Source organism: Panthera onca, chromosome A3 (assembly GCF_046562875.1).
Source record: "Panthera onca isolate mPanOnc1 chromosome A3, mPanOnc1 haplotype 2, whole genome shotgun sequence".
Lineage (NCBI taxonomy): Eukaryota > Metazoa > Chordata > Mammalia > Carnivora > Felidae > Panthera > Panthera onca.
Genome location: NC_138341.1, coordinates 128,307,705 through 128,320,728, shown reverse-complemented (window position 1 = coordinate 128,320,728; position 13,024 = coordinate 128,307,705). Strand labels below are relative to the sequence as shown.

General features: G+C 45.1%; 1 protein-coding gene across 3 annotated transcripts in view; it reads right to left on the bottom strand.

Annotated features, from left to right (window-relative positions):
* Positions 1–13,024, bottom strand: part of SLC9A8 (solute carrier family 9 member A8) — a 70,175-nt gene that overhangs the window by 45,067 nt on the left and 12,084 nt on the right. For all 3 annotated transcript variants that reach the window (XM_078443962.2, XM_078443964.2, XM_078443963.2), the window contains one exon: positions 2,520–2,578. In XM_078443962.2, coding sequence (XP_078300088.1) covers positions 2,520–2,578 — 59 coding nt within the window. The remainder of the gene's footprint in view (positions 1–2,519; positions 2,579–13,024) is intronic.

The following is a 13,024-nucleotide window of genomic DNA, read 5'->3' as shown; positions in this document are numbered from 1 at the left end:
AGTTCTGGAAACAGATAATGGTGGTGAGTATACAACACTGTGAACGGTATTTAACCCCAGTGCAATGTACACTTAAAAATAACTAAGACGCTATTTTACGTTACGTATATATATATAGTTTTAAATGCTTATTTATTATTTTGAGAGGGACGGAGAGAGAGAGACAGAGACAGAGACAGAGACAGAGACAGAGAGAGACAGGGAGGGGCAGAGAGAGAGAAAGACTCCCAAGCAGGCTCCAGCTGTCAGCGCGGAGCCTCGGGGGCTTGGGGCTCAATCCCACTAACCAAACTGTGAGAGATCAAGAGTCAGTAGGTTAACCACTTAACATACTGAGCCACTTGGGCACCCCTATGTTATGTATATTTTACCACAACAAGAGCCTTAAAAAAAAACTACTACAAGAAAATGTATATACATAAAAAAAGCAAGTTGCTTTCAAGAAATAAATATGTAAGCACATGATAACACAGGCGGAAGGCAGGCCCAGCGGGACGGTCTGGCCAAAGAACTGCATGCAATGAACACCAAGCTCCTTGTTTTTCTTATCTTGCTCCCGGCAGCACCTGGTTTCCAAACAGGTGTCCTGCTTCCTGCTTTGGCTTTCCACAAACACCTGTTCCTCCAGGAAGCCTGCCCCATCTCTCAGAGGGCCTGATAGACCCCTTCTCTGAGGTCAAGCCCAGGCTGCCTGGAAGGCTCTTTAGGCACTCCATTACCTTCCCTACCCAACTCTGGTTCACTTGCCTGTACTATTAAATACATTACTATTATTTAACTTGAAAAGTAACATCTATTGAACAATAGATTCAACAAAACCGAAGCATATAAAACTCAAAAGTGGAAGACGATCTCCCCCCACCTCCTCTGTTCCCACCACTCCGAACAGGGGCCACCATCTCCCAGGCCTCCCTGGCCACACAGCACTCCCGGAAGGGGCAGCCGCTGGATCTCTGCAGGGTGGAATGTGGGCCTGGTGCTAAGAGAGTTTCTGGAGGCGGGTTGGAGGACGGGGCTGGATGGGTGACCGGCATTAAGGAGGCCACTTGCTGGGAGGAGCACTGGGTGTTCTACGTAAGTGATGAATCTCTGGGTTCTGCTCCTGAAACCAGTACTACACTGTATGTTAACTAACTTGAATTTAAATAAATGTATTAAACATAAAATAAATTTAAATAACAGATATAAGTTCCAAAAGAAAAAAAAGTTTCTGCTTCTTCAAGAGAAGCTCGAGATTCAGATTTCTATGTGAAATTCCCAGAAAGTTATATAGATAGAAAATATTTTAAAATAAAGCTAATGCTTTTTAATTGTTTAAAAGTCAATTCCAATTTTGAGCAACTGATTTTAAATCAAGCACAATCAAAACACATCAGGCTGTATCTAGGAGTAGGGCAAGGGTTACAGTCTGTGTCCCCTGCCCTAGAATGAGCCACTGTGAGGGTGACTCAATTTAACCAGTTGTAGGAGGGCAGAGACATCATTCACAGTGGGCTCTAGTGAGGCCTGCCCAGTCCCTTCCCCAGCTCAGGGGAGTTCTGTAATGGCAGGAGCTCAACATAGATTTTGAGATTCCATTTAATACATACAACATTTCCTAAGTATTATTTATAACAGTTTCAAATTGTGTTTTAGGTCAGACTGTGCGACTTGTTTTGCACATTTTACACTCTACAGCTTCACAGGTAAACGAATCCTAGCACCTAGAAGCAGAATCAAAATAGGAAGAGTTTGAATGGGATGAAGTGTAGCCACATAACTCTTTAATATTTTCAAATGAACCTTGTTCCCCTCCTCAAAATCAATTCCGTCACATACTTTTTAATCTCAGTACTTACTATGGATGTACACACATTTAAGTTCGAGTTTCACTTAGTCCTTGTACCACAAGATGATGCTCACGCTCTACCCACTGTGTGAACATGAGGGTATGAACACCCACACCCTGAGGACAGCACAGTGTGGCGGAGAACAGAGAACACATGGGGCCAGCAGGGCTGGACAGAAGGCTCAACTACTTTCTAGCTCTGTGATGTTGGACGTGTCTCAACCTCTCTGTGGTCGCTTTCTTTATCTGTAATACCAGAGTGATGACAGAATGTGGTCATCTACATCATGTGGTTGTCATGAGGACAACATGAGCTACAGTGTATAAAGCATACTGTAAGCTCTGGCGCTGGACAAATACATTTTATCTTCCACTGTCAGCGGTAACCACTGATACATGTTTTATGCTAATTAGAGACTTTCCCCCAGAGAGCAGGTTAGTCTAAGGTGATAAAAATGCAAATAAATAACAAAATAGGACATTGAGTGCTCCCATGTTAACTCGTGAGATTTATACTTTTTCAGAGAAGTCCGAGGTAATGATATCAACCCTAATCCAACAGAACGTTAAAAAATTCACGGGACAATATAAACTTCCCTCATGGTGAAGCAATGATAAGCCACCGTAACTAACCATCAGTGCTCCTAAAATTAAAGATAATCAATAAAAATCGTAAGTTGGGTAAACCTACCTTCCAATTTGCCAATTTTTTAAACTCTATAATTTTTATAACTGCTCCCATGAGAATACCTGGAAGAGAAAATGTAAAGTTGAACATAATTTAATTTATGAGAAAGATTACTCAGGTTTATCATCGTACAGAATCTGATTATTATGTCTTTAAATAGCTTTTATGGGTTTCTGCAAGTCTTATGTCTGAAAACCTAAGAATGGAAATCAGTGTGACGTTCTCAGTCACAAGTTCCTTTCTCATTTGCATCTCAGGTAAACGTACCGTTAATGAAGTCAACGACAATCTGGGGGCAGGGGTGCAGCTGGGGAAACGGAAAGCTTGACGAAACCAGACCCAAGGACAGTCTTTCCGCCTGTCGGTTTGCTACATCCCCCCGTTTTCAATGTGAAACGACCAAAAGCTTATATGCTAAGTTTGCCTGATGCTGCTTTTCCTACCATTTTCAAAAAAGAATCCCAGATCACTTTCTTAGACTCAGATGGCAGCTCTATGTAGAGCGTTTCGTTAGAGATAAAACCCCGATGCTAAAAATAACCTAAAGTAAAAATTCTGTGAAATTCCTGGAACGAAACAGACCATCTAAGTTCAGGCGTGTTTCCTTAAGGCTGACAGGCTCATTACTCTCTCATAAAGAACCTACCAAAAATAATTCTCAAAGAAGCATCACGGGTACAATTTAAGATTGCTCTGTTACTCACTAGATAAATGATTTTTAACCCTGTTGCCTCCCTAGAATCACCATGGGAGCTTTTTATAAGAAAGACACCTGAGCAGCACTCCAGACCTCCTAAGTCACCATCTCCGGTAGGGGGTGATACAAAGCAAGCCTGAAGACCACTGTCCACGCTTACAGACAAAGACCCACTTCCCCCTGCAGAGGAAGGAGCTTTTCCACATCGACAACAGAAAGCTGAAGAAACACACTTTGTGGGGTGGGGCGAGAAGACAATACGAAACAGAGAAGTTTATCAGGAAAAGGAATTGCACTAACACTCATTGCTGTGGGGGAGGGGTTTCAGGTGAAGAGAGGAGATGAGCAACTTGAACTTTATAAGCCTCTCTACTATTTGAACTGGTACATATTATTAAGACAGTAACAAAATTACTTCAAAAGATAGACGAAGACAAAACAGATCTGAGCTGTAAAGGGAGTCAATGAACCTATTTTCAAAACACAAGTTGCCCAATTCAACTTTCCAGGTGGCATGAAAGCACTCATTCTAACCTCTCCAGGGTTCCCCAGCTGCTTTTTATTTCTTATCTTTCCAAATTTTGTATACATTTTAAGGACTTCTTTTTTTAACGTTTGTTTTTGAGAGAGAGACAGAGAGACAGAGGGATCCATGCTACAAGGTGGATGAATCTTGAAAACATGCTAAGTGATGGGGCACCTGGGTGGCTCAGTCGGTTGAGCGTCCGACTTCGGCTCGGGTCATGATCTCATGGTCCGTGAGTTCAAGCTCCGTGTTGGGCTCTGTGTTGACAGCTCAGAGCCTGGAGCCTGCTTCAGATTCTGTGTCTTCCTCCCTCTGCCCCTCCCCTGCTCACACTCTGTGTCTCCCTCTCTCAAAAATAAACATTTGGGGCGTTTGGGTGGCTCAGTCGGTTGTGTCCAACTTCGGCTCAGGTCATGATCTCACGGTTCATGGGTTCGAGCCCTGCATCGGGTTCTGTGCTGACAGCTCGGATTCTGTGTCTCCCTCCCTCTGCCCCTTCCCCGCTTATGCTCTGTCTCTCTCTGTCTCTCAAAAATGAATAAAAGTTAAAAAAAAAATTTTTTTTTTAAATGCTAAGTGAAAGAAGCCAGGCACAAAAGACATGTATTTTATGACCCATTTATATGAAATATGCAGGGTAGGCAAATTTATAGAGATAGAAATGGTTGTCTTGGGCTGGGGAAGAGGGGCTTGGCGGTGATAGCTAAAGGGAATAGGGTTTCTTTTTGGGGTGATGAAAATGTCTACAATCGATTGTGGTGATGGTTGCACAACTCTGCAAATATACTAAAACCCATCGGAGAGTACATTTTAAATGGGTAACTCATATGTGAATTATATATCTCAATAAACCTGTCACATTAAAAGAAAGGCTACAGATTTTACAAGTCCACTGATACAAAATGTGTGGAATTAGGCAAATCTACAGAGACAGGAAGCAGGATGGAGGTTGCCAGGGTAGGAGGAAAGGAGGAAATGGGAAGTGAATGCTAGTAGGTAGGTAGAGGGTTTCTTTTTGCAGCGATGAAAACGTTCTGTAATTAGATAGCGGTGATGTTGCACAGCCCTGTGAGCATATTGAAAACACTGAACTGTACACCCTAAAACTGTGAAGTTTACAGTATGTGAATTACATTTTAAATTTTTCAAGAGTCACAACTTTTTAAATCAGTCCCCAGATGATCGCTGTCTCCCATCGTGTGCTGCTCACAGCGGACTTGCAATGAACCTGTCAGTTCACGCCTCTTTGTGGAAGTGTGTTGCCCTAGGGCAGATCCAGAGACGATGAATGGCACAGCACATTTTTATCTCTTGAGGATGTTGCCAAATTGTCCTCCCAAGTGCTGCACCAATTCACACTGGGCACCAGAGGCTCCCCCATTCTCACGAACCCTGGATATCATCCGAATAACACTGTTGCCCATATGATGGGCAAGAAGTTGCATTGCACTGTTTCACTTTGCATCTGACAGTTAATCTACATTCAGTAATCACTCCTGATTACTGGGGAAGTTGAACCTCTTTTCCTGGTTTCCGATTTCATTTTCAAAGCTAGCGCTTTTCTGCTCTACTAAAACCTCAACTTTCCCTTTCCCTTGTAAATGTATACCAAAGTTTAATACCATGGTTAATGCTTTTGTAATTACATATGGAGCAGCTGCATTTGAAAAATAATTATTCATAATTATTATTACATCTATTGATTATAATCATAATTATTCTATTGCCTAAGCTTGTTTCTATATTATTATTTATGAGGCATTGGAAAGCTTTGTAAAATATGATGTGATATTATCACTACTGTTACTATTACTACTTAAGCAATTCTCTTTAATTTTTTTTAATGTTTATTTACTTTTGAGAGGGAGAGAGGGAGAGAGAGAGAAAGAGAGAGAGAGAGACAGAGCATGAGCAGGGGAGGAGCAGAGACAAGGAGACACAGAATCTGATGCAGGCTCCAGGCTCTGAGCTGTCAGCGCAGAGCCTGACGTGGGTCTTGAACCCACGTGCCGTGAGATCATGACTGAGCTGAAGTCGGATGCTTAACTGACTGAGCCGCCCAGGCGCCCCTAGGATTTGTCGCTTTAAGTTATTTCTAATCCTCCAGAGAATGCTTCAGGTATGAAGGCTCAGAGTTGAAGTAGCCAGTCTAATGGCTCAGAGCTAGCAAGGGACTCGACATCCTACCAGTTCATGACGCTAAGACACAGGCAGACTACACCTGCCTTTACAACCCGTGAACCCTCACCTCCCTCCCAGGGTGCAATCTGCTCTACCTGCATCACTGTGCAACGATCCTGATAATTAATGTTGCAGGAAAAACATTGAAAATGTTTTAAGGAAGAAAATCAGGTTGCAAAACCTGATCCCAATTCCCTTAAAAAAGATGTACATATATATACATACACATATCTATATTTGAACTGGTACATATATATATATATATATATATATACACACACACACATAATATACATGTATGTATACGTGTGTGTGCATGTGTGTGTATATATATACATGTATTAATTTGCCCTGTGTGAAAAAGAAGCACACACACATCCTATGTGCCAGGCACTGTGCTGATGTATAAAATACACATTATTTTAGTTCATCCCCACAGTTACCCTGCAAGGCAATAAACCATGATAACACAGATGATAATATTAACAGCAGCAGCTAATAGTTACTGATTACTCAGCAGGCAGGCATCACACTAAGTGGCTTCTATGCATGAGCATGTTTAGTATGTGCAATTCTAGGACGTGAAGGCACCATCACCTGCACTTTACAGATAGGGAAACTGAAGCTAAGGCCCGGCATCACCTACCTAGTAAATAGCAGATACAGAGTTGTTTAAAAGTGAATTATTTTATCTTTATTTGACTATATAGCAGGTGCACATGGTACAAAATTTTTAAAGGTACCAAAGAGTATTCAATGAAAACTTGAGTCTCCAGGCTTTTTTTTTTCTAGGTTTTTGCTATCACTGCCCTTCCCAACTGAGTAAATACATGATTTCCCATGTGTGCGGGGGCATCCAGAGGAAAAACCCCTGAAAGAGGGATGGGTGGATCAAGGTTACAGGCATTTTTAATTCTCACGCCGCGAGGCCTGCCCAGCTGTCTTCACACAGCCCATCTGTGTGAGCTGCTGAGAAGGCCGAGCTCAGTGCTCACACCTGTCCCCTTCTCCAGAAGAGCGTCGTCAGCTGCTGAGAGGCACCTTATCAGGAAGCTGTGCCCACCCTGCACCGGTTCACAGCCAATGACTAACAGGGCGTTAGGAGTCCAGCCCCTTCGCTCTAAAGAGGGACAACCACAGTGTGGGTTCTTGCCCCAGAGCCCTCCTACAGAGGCTCAGGCTGGGCTTAAACGGAGATCCCTGCCGGTGTTTGGCTCCTTCTCCTCCCCTAGTCTCGTGTCCTCACAGATTTATTCATGAAGAGCATCCCTCGATAAATTACATGTCCCAACCTCCTGTCACAAGACTCTGCTTTTAGGCTCCCAACTTAAGACAACTGGTTCCAAGAGCGGAGTGGTTCCAGGAAGCACACTCGAAGGATGCTCCCCGAGGAGGGAGGTGGATCTCTCAGCAGCCGGCTGGCAGTGAGGACCCCAACACTGGTGGGGAAGTACTGGTAGTCCCTCAGCTGGGGTAGCAGTGCCACTGCTAAGACTCCCTCGTGGTGACTGGGTTGGGACACGGGGTGGGAGGCAGTGGCTCAGGCAGCACGTGTGGTGTTGGAGAGGTTATGGGGGAAATAATGAGAACAGTGGAACGGTGTGGTTTTGCGGAGGGCCGCCAAGGTTTTTTGTTTTATGTTCTTATTTATTTTTGCAGGAGAGAGAGAGCAGGAGCAGGGAAGGAGCAGAGAGAGAGGGAGACGCAGAATTCGAAGCAGGCTCCAGGCTCTGAGCTGTCAGCACAGGGCCCGATGAAGGGCTCGAACTCACGAGCTGTGAGATCATGACCTGACCTGAAGTTGGACGCTCAACTGACTGAGCCACCCAGGTGCGCCCCCCGCCCCCCCAGCCAAGGTTTTGAAAAGAGAGAAGGACAGGCTCAGACAATCACCAACTGAGAGCAAAGTGAGAGTCGGAGGGCCTCCTTGGCAACATGTAAGCAGGCCCTCACCTGCTGAAGCTGGAGGGCTTCTAGAGCGAAGATCAGGCACGGGACTTCAAGAGTGGCAGATCTTGAGAAAGTTGTGCTCAAGAGGGTAAAGCTACGTACGTCCTCTCCTGCCAGGCCCTGCTAAGGAAGATGTGCGACTCTGAGACGTGGCGGAGGGTCATCTGGGGGAGATTTACATGAGCACCTTCAATCTCCAGATTCCTGTGGACCCTCTGGGCCAGCTGAAGTGCCCCCACCTCCCTGCTGGCATAAAGACCTCCCCAGGCTGTTTCAAGATTACACAGAAGTCCAAACAAGGCAGGCACCTTATGTTAACTCTTGCTCTCTGTCATTAACATAGTCCCAAAGGACCTAGACCATATGGACATTGCCCAGGACAACACCGTGGTCCACTAGACTAGGGGGACAGCATGCTAATCTGACACAACAAGCAAGAAGTGGCAAGTGGATGTCTTGATAAGACACCTAGGCTTCAGACGACAGAAAGTTTCAGGGGACCGCCCATCTGGGAAGGTAGGGGTCAAGTGGTCTGAAACATGACAAGACACTGCCTTCAAGTAAGAGACAAGATTTGCACCTTCCACCTCCCACCACTAAGAAGAAGCGCGATGCTGGGTAGGCCTCCTCCAGGCTTAGAGGCTATATATTCCACACTTGAGAAAACTACTTTGACCCATTTACTGGTTTGTGGGAGGTTGAGCGTTCTGAGTGGGGACCACAAGAAAGGGCCCCGCTGCAGTTCAAGCCGCCTGCCGCTTCTGCCATACCATCTGGCAGACCCCCTGGCCCCGGAAGTATCTGGGGTAGAAAGGGATGGTGTGTGACATCTCGGGCAAGCCTCAATAGGAGGGCTCCTCAGCACAGATCCCTAGGGTTCTGGAACAAGGTCATGCCATTTGCAGCAGAGAACTACACGGCATTCGAAAAACACGGGAGGAAAAAACCCAAATAGTTCCTGGCATGCTACTGGGCTCTGGTAGAGACAGAGTATCTGAGCATGGGACGTCAAGTGCTCATGTGCCCAGAACTGTGCTTCCTAAGTGGCGTTGCCATAACCACCCAGTTATAAGGCTGGGTGGGCCCAGCAGCAGTGCGTTGTAAGGTCCGAGTGTTACATTACAGATCAGGCTTGGCCAGGTCCGGCGGGCACAAGCACGCTGCATGAACAGGTGCCCCGGGCCTCTGCGTCCTCTACGGCTGTGACATCAACACCTCTCCCTCCGTTCCTACGTACGGCCTCGCTGGGAGGTCCCCATGAGCAGCTTGGTTCAGGGGTGACTCAGTCAGCCTCTCACCTTGGCCGCTTCAGTGTTTATGCAACGGGCTCATGAACACAGCAGCTATGATGGCAGAGACGGGAGTTGTGCACAAGTCCAACAGCGTGGACTCCCTCCCACCATGGCTGTTCTAGCTGCTGCTGTTGTTGAATGCGTGACTGGACAGCCACACGGACCCACACCCAGCACCTGATGTGGTTCCATCCCCTGTGAAGACCAGCTAGCGCAATGATGGCCACTCGATTGTATCAGACCCCTTCCACCCTGGTAGTTCATTCTGACTGAGATGGACAAGTATGCCGGCGGGTATGTCTTTTGGATCGCACCGCTGTCCCAGGGCTCACAAGTGTCTGGTCCACTAAAGCGGGACACCGCCCAACAGCGTGTCAAACCAAGAGACTCACTTTATGGCAAGGGAGGTGCAGCAGTGGGCGTGCGACCATGGACCCCACGTGGTCCTACACTAATACGCCACCCCATCCAGAAGCCGCCAGCCAGCCAGAGTGGTAAGAGGGTCTCATAAAGAAGCTGAGGCACCAGCTCGGAGAGGACATCCTACGAAGACCGGAGCTCTCCCCCGGGATGCGACTGACTCCTTAAGCCAATGGCCATTATAGGGCACTACGTCCCTAAGAGTAAGCGGGGCACAGCACCTGCTTACTGTAGGAGTGGCCCCATTCAACATCACTCTCAGAGACTCCCTTGGGAGTAGGGATGCCCACTTGGAGAACTTCTGCTCCCATAGCCTGAAACTACAGGCTCAGGGGGTCGAAAGGTCCTGGCTCCCAGAAGGTGACCTTTCCACCAGGGTTCACATAGTAAGCGTTACAATGGCTGCTGCCTGGTCCCTTGGGCTCTTTGAGTCAACAGACCAGCAGGCCTAGAAAAGGCTTACCGATACTGGCAGGGATGACTGACCCTGATCATCATGAGGAGACAGGTCTGCTACTATATAATGAGGCAAAAAGGGATATACTTACTTACGTAATCCTCTTTTAACCACAGATGATTTTTTGAAAATACGTTAATATATTTTTAGCACATTTTGTCAGCTGTAATTATAGAGCCAAGTTATACTCTGGTAAGGTAAGTTTGAAAATCCAGTCCTTGACTCTGCTACCTACAGTAATTACCCCAAAGAGACTCTAAAATGAGAATCCATCCTTCAGGGCAGTTTGTTTTCTGGGGGGAAAGGCTGTCCAAATGTTTCGTTTTTAAAGCAGCTCACCCTTTCAGAGCAATAACCTTTTTCAAGCACAGAGGAGAACATTTATGTGGTACAAGAGGAAGTCAGAGAAATCAGCCCCAATGTAGCAACTTTCAGAATACAATTATTTAACAGTTATTATTTATTTATTATTTTTAAAATTTAGACTATCTATTTTGGTGTAACTGGAAGATTTGAGTATAAAATCTAACCTATGGATGATAAAAGGCTTAGCCAAGAGGTGATGACCATAAAACTAGGTAAGTCAAGGCAGGACTCCAGGAAAAAGGAGGAACTTACTCCACGCAGAGGGCACGCATTTAGTTCATGGCAGAACAGCAACAAGATGTCCCCTCTGACCCGTGTGTCTACAAACTGAGTCTGTGCTGGCACTCCTCCCTGCCTCGAGCACAGCCTCGAAAATCCTGAGAGTCTAATGTGATCATTTTGTCAGTCTGACAACCAACTCTGGCCTCTGCCTCTAAGACAGCTACTCTAATACCCACAAATGAATGCCTGTTTCTTCTCTAATAAAAATCAAAGCCCCTCAGATTCGAGGAGTTTCCGGGGAGACACTGGAAGCTATGTCAGCATTAGACTTTAACAGTCTAAAAAGTAACAAAAGCTGTTACAGTTACAGCTAGGATTCTCCCTTTGTCTTAAAATTAAAAAAAATTTTTTTAAGAACTTAACTACAATTAGAATGTCATTACTACAGGCGCGCCTGGGTGGCTCCATTGGTTAAGCGTCTGACTTCGGCTCAGATCATGATCTCAGTTTGTGAGTTCTAGCCCTATGGAGCTCTGTGCTGAGAGCTCGGGGCCTGCAGCCTGCTTGGGATTCTGTGTCTCCCTCTCTCTCTGCCCCTCCCCCACTCACACTCTGTCTCTCTGTCTCTGTCTCAAAAATAAATGAACATTAAAAAAAAATTTAAAAATATCATTACTACATCTGCTTTTTCTGGAGTTACCTTTAGTTAGTAACTCAGGAATTGAGTGATTTCTCATCGCTTTCCACTCAAAACACCCACTGACACAAGGAGCATTATTCTTTTTTTTTTTTTTTTTTTTTTTTAATGTTTGTTTTAGAGAGAAGGGGGCGCCTGGGTGGCCCACTGGGTTGAGCGTCCGACTTCAGCTCAGGTCATGATCTCACAGTTCGTGTGTTCGAGCCCCGCGTCGGGCTCTGTGCTGACAGCTCAGAACCTGGAGTCTGCTTCGCATTCTGTGTCTCCCTCTCTCTCTGCCCCTCCTCCCCCACTCATGCTCTGTCTCTGTCTCAAAAACAAATGGATATTAAAAAAATTTTTTTTTTTTTTTTTTTAATTTATTTTTGGGACAGAGAGAGACAGAGCATGAACGGGGGAGGGGCAGAGAGAGAGGGAGACACAGAATCGGAAACAGGCTCCAGGCTCCGAGCCATCAGCCCAGAGCCTGACGCGGGGCTCGAACTCACGGACCGCGAGATCGTGACCTGGCTGAAGTCGGATGCTTAACCGACTGCGCCACCCAGGCGCCCCAAAAAAATTTTTTTTAATGTAAATTAGAGTGCGTGCACGAGGGGGAGAAGGGCAGACAGAGGGGGACAGAGGATCTGAAGCAGGCTCTGCACTGACAGCAGACAGCCTGATGTGGGGCTCAAACTCACGAAGCGTGAGATCATGGCCTGAGCCAAAGGCAGACACTCAACTGAGCCGTCCAGATGCCCCACAAAGAGCACTATTCTCCTACTGAAAAAAAAAAAAAAAAATGAAATCCTTTAGTCAAAACAAGAACGAGTCAATAATACTAAAGGCACATAGTTAAGAAAGTTATGACAAGGAAGCACTTTTGTGCATCCTACCAATGATTCGATCAAATCCAGTGTTTCTAATTATCAGTAGTCTTCAGGCTAGGCCTTGGCATTTGAAAGGGCAAATTTCCAGCCCTTACTTAACCCCTTCTGGCCTTTCCTCTCTCTGAAATAAAGTATGATTGTGGGAGGGAAAATCTCCTGTTTCGCTATACGTGACAGAGGATAGTGGGCAGTACAATTATTTCCTTTTTATTCCTTGTAAATTTCAGTCCTAAATATAGAGTGAATCAGCACTGACAGAAGTAAATATGTGAACTTTAATGAAAAGACTAGTAAAAAGGAAAGAACACAAAAAATGATACAAATTCAAACCAAGTAAAGTCATCGAATCTACATATGGTTTGGAAGGGAATGAAGCAGAATGAAAATAGCTGAAGTTGTCAATGAAAAGGATTGTTCTTTTTCTGTCTAGCTCTTTGTGCAAAAAAAAAAAAAATTTTTTTTTAAAGGCCTAAGCTACAAAATTCCCTGAGTACAGAAAGTATCCAAAAGCTCTGAAGAAGGGTCAAGAAAATATTTTTAGAATTTCATGTTGATACTTTTTTTTTAGAAACAATGAGAAAAGTCTGGAGGCTCATTTGAAATTACAAGACAATAGAAGGGGGAAAATGTGCTTTTAAAGTGTAGATAGTCCTTTTCTATACCAATAGTTTCTTAGGTACTCTGAATGTTTAACTGTAACACGAAAGGCCAATCATGTCTCTCAATGACTGCAGTCTGAAAAGTAACTTTGGGCTAGAAGAGGTAGGCTGGGAGAGTTTATCCCTAAAGAATGAAAACTCTATTTTCTCTGGCAGTTTCATCTAGATTCTT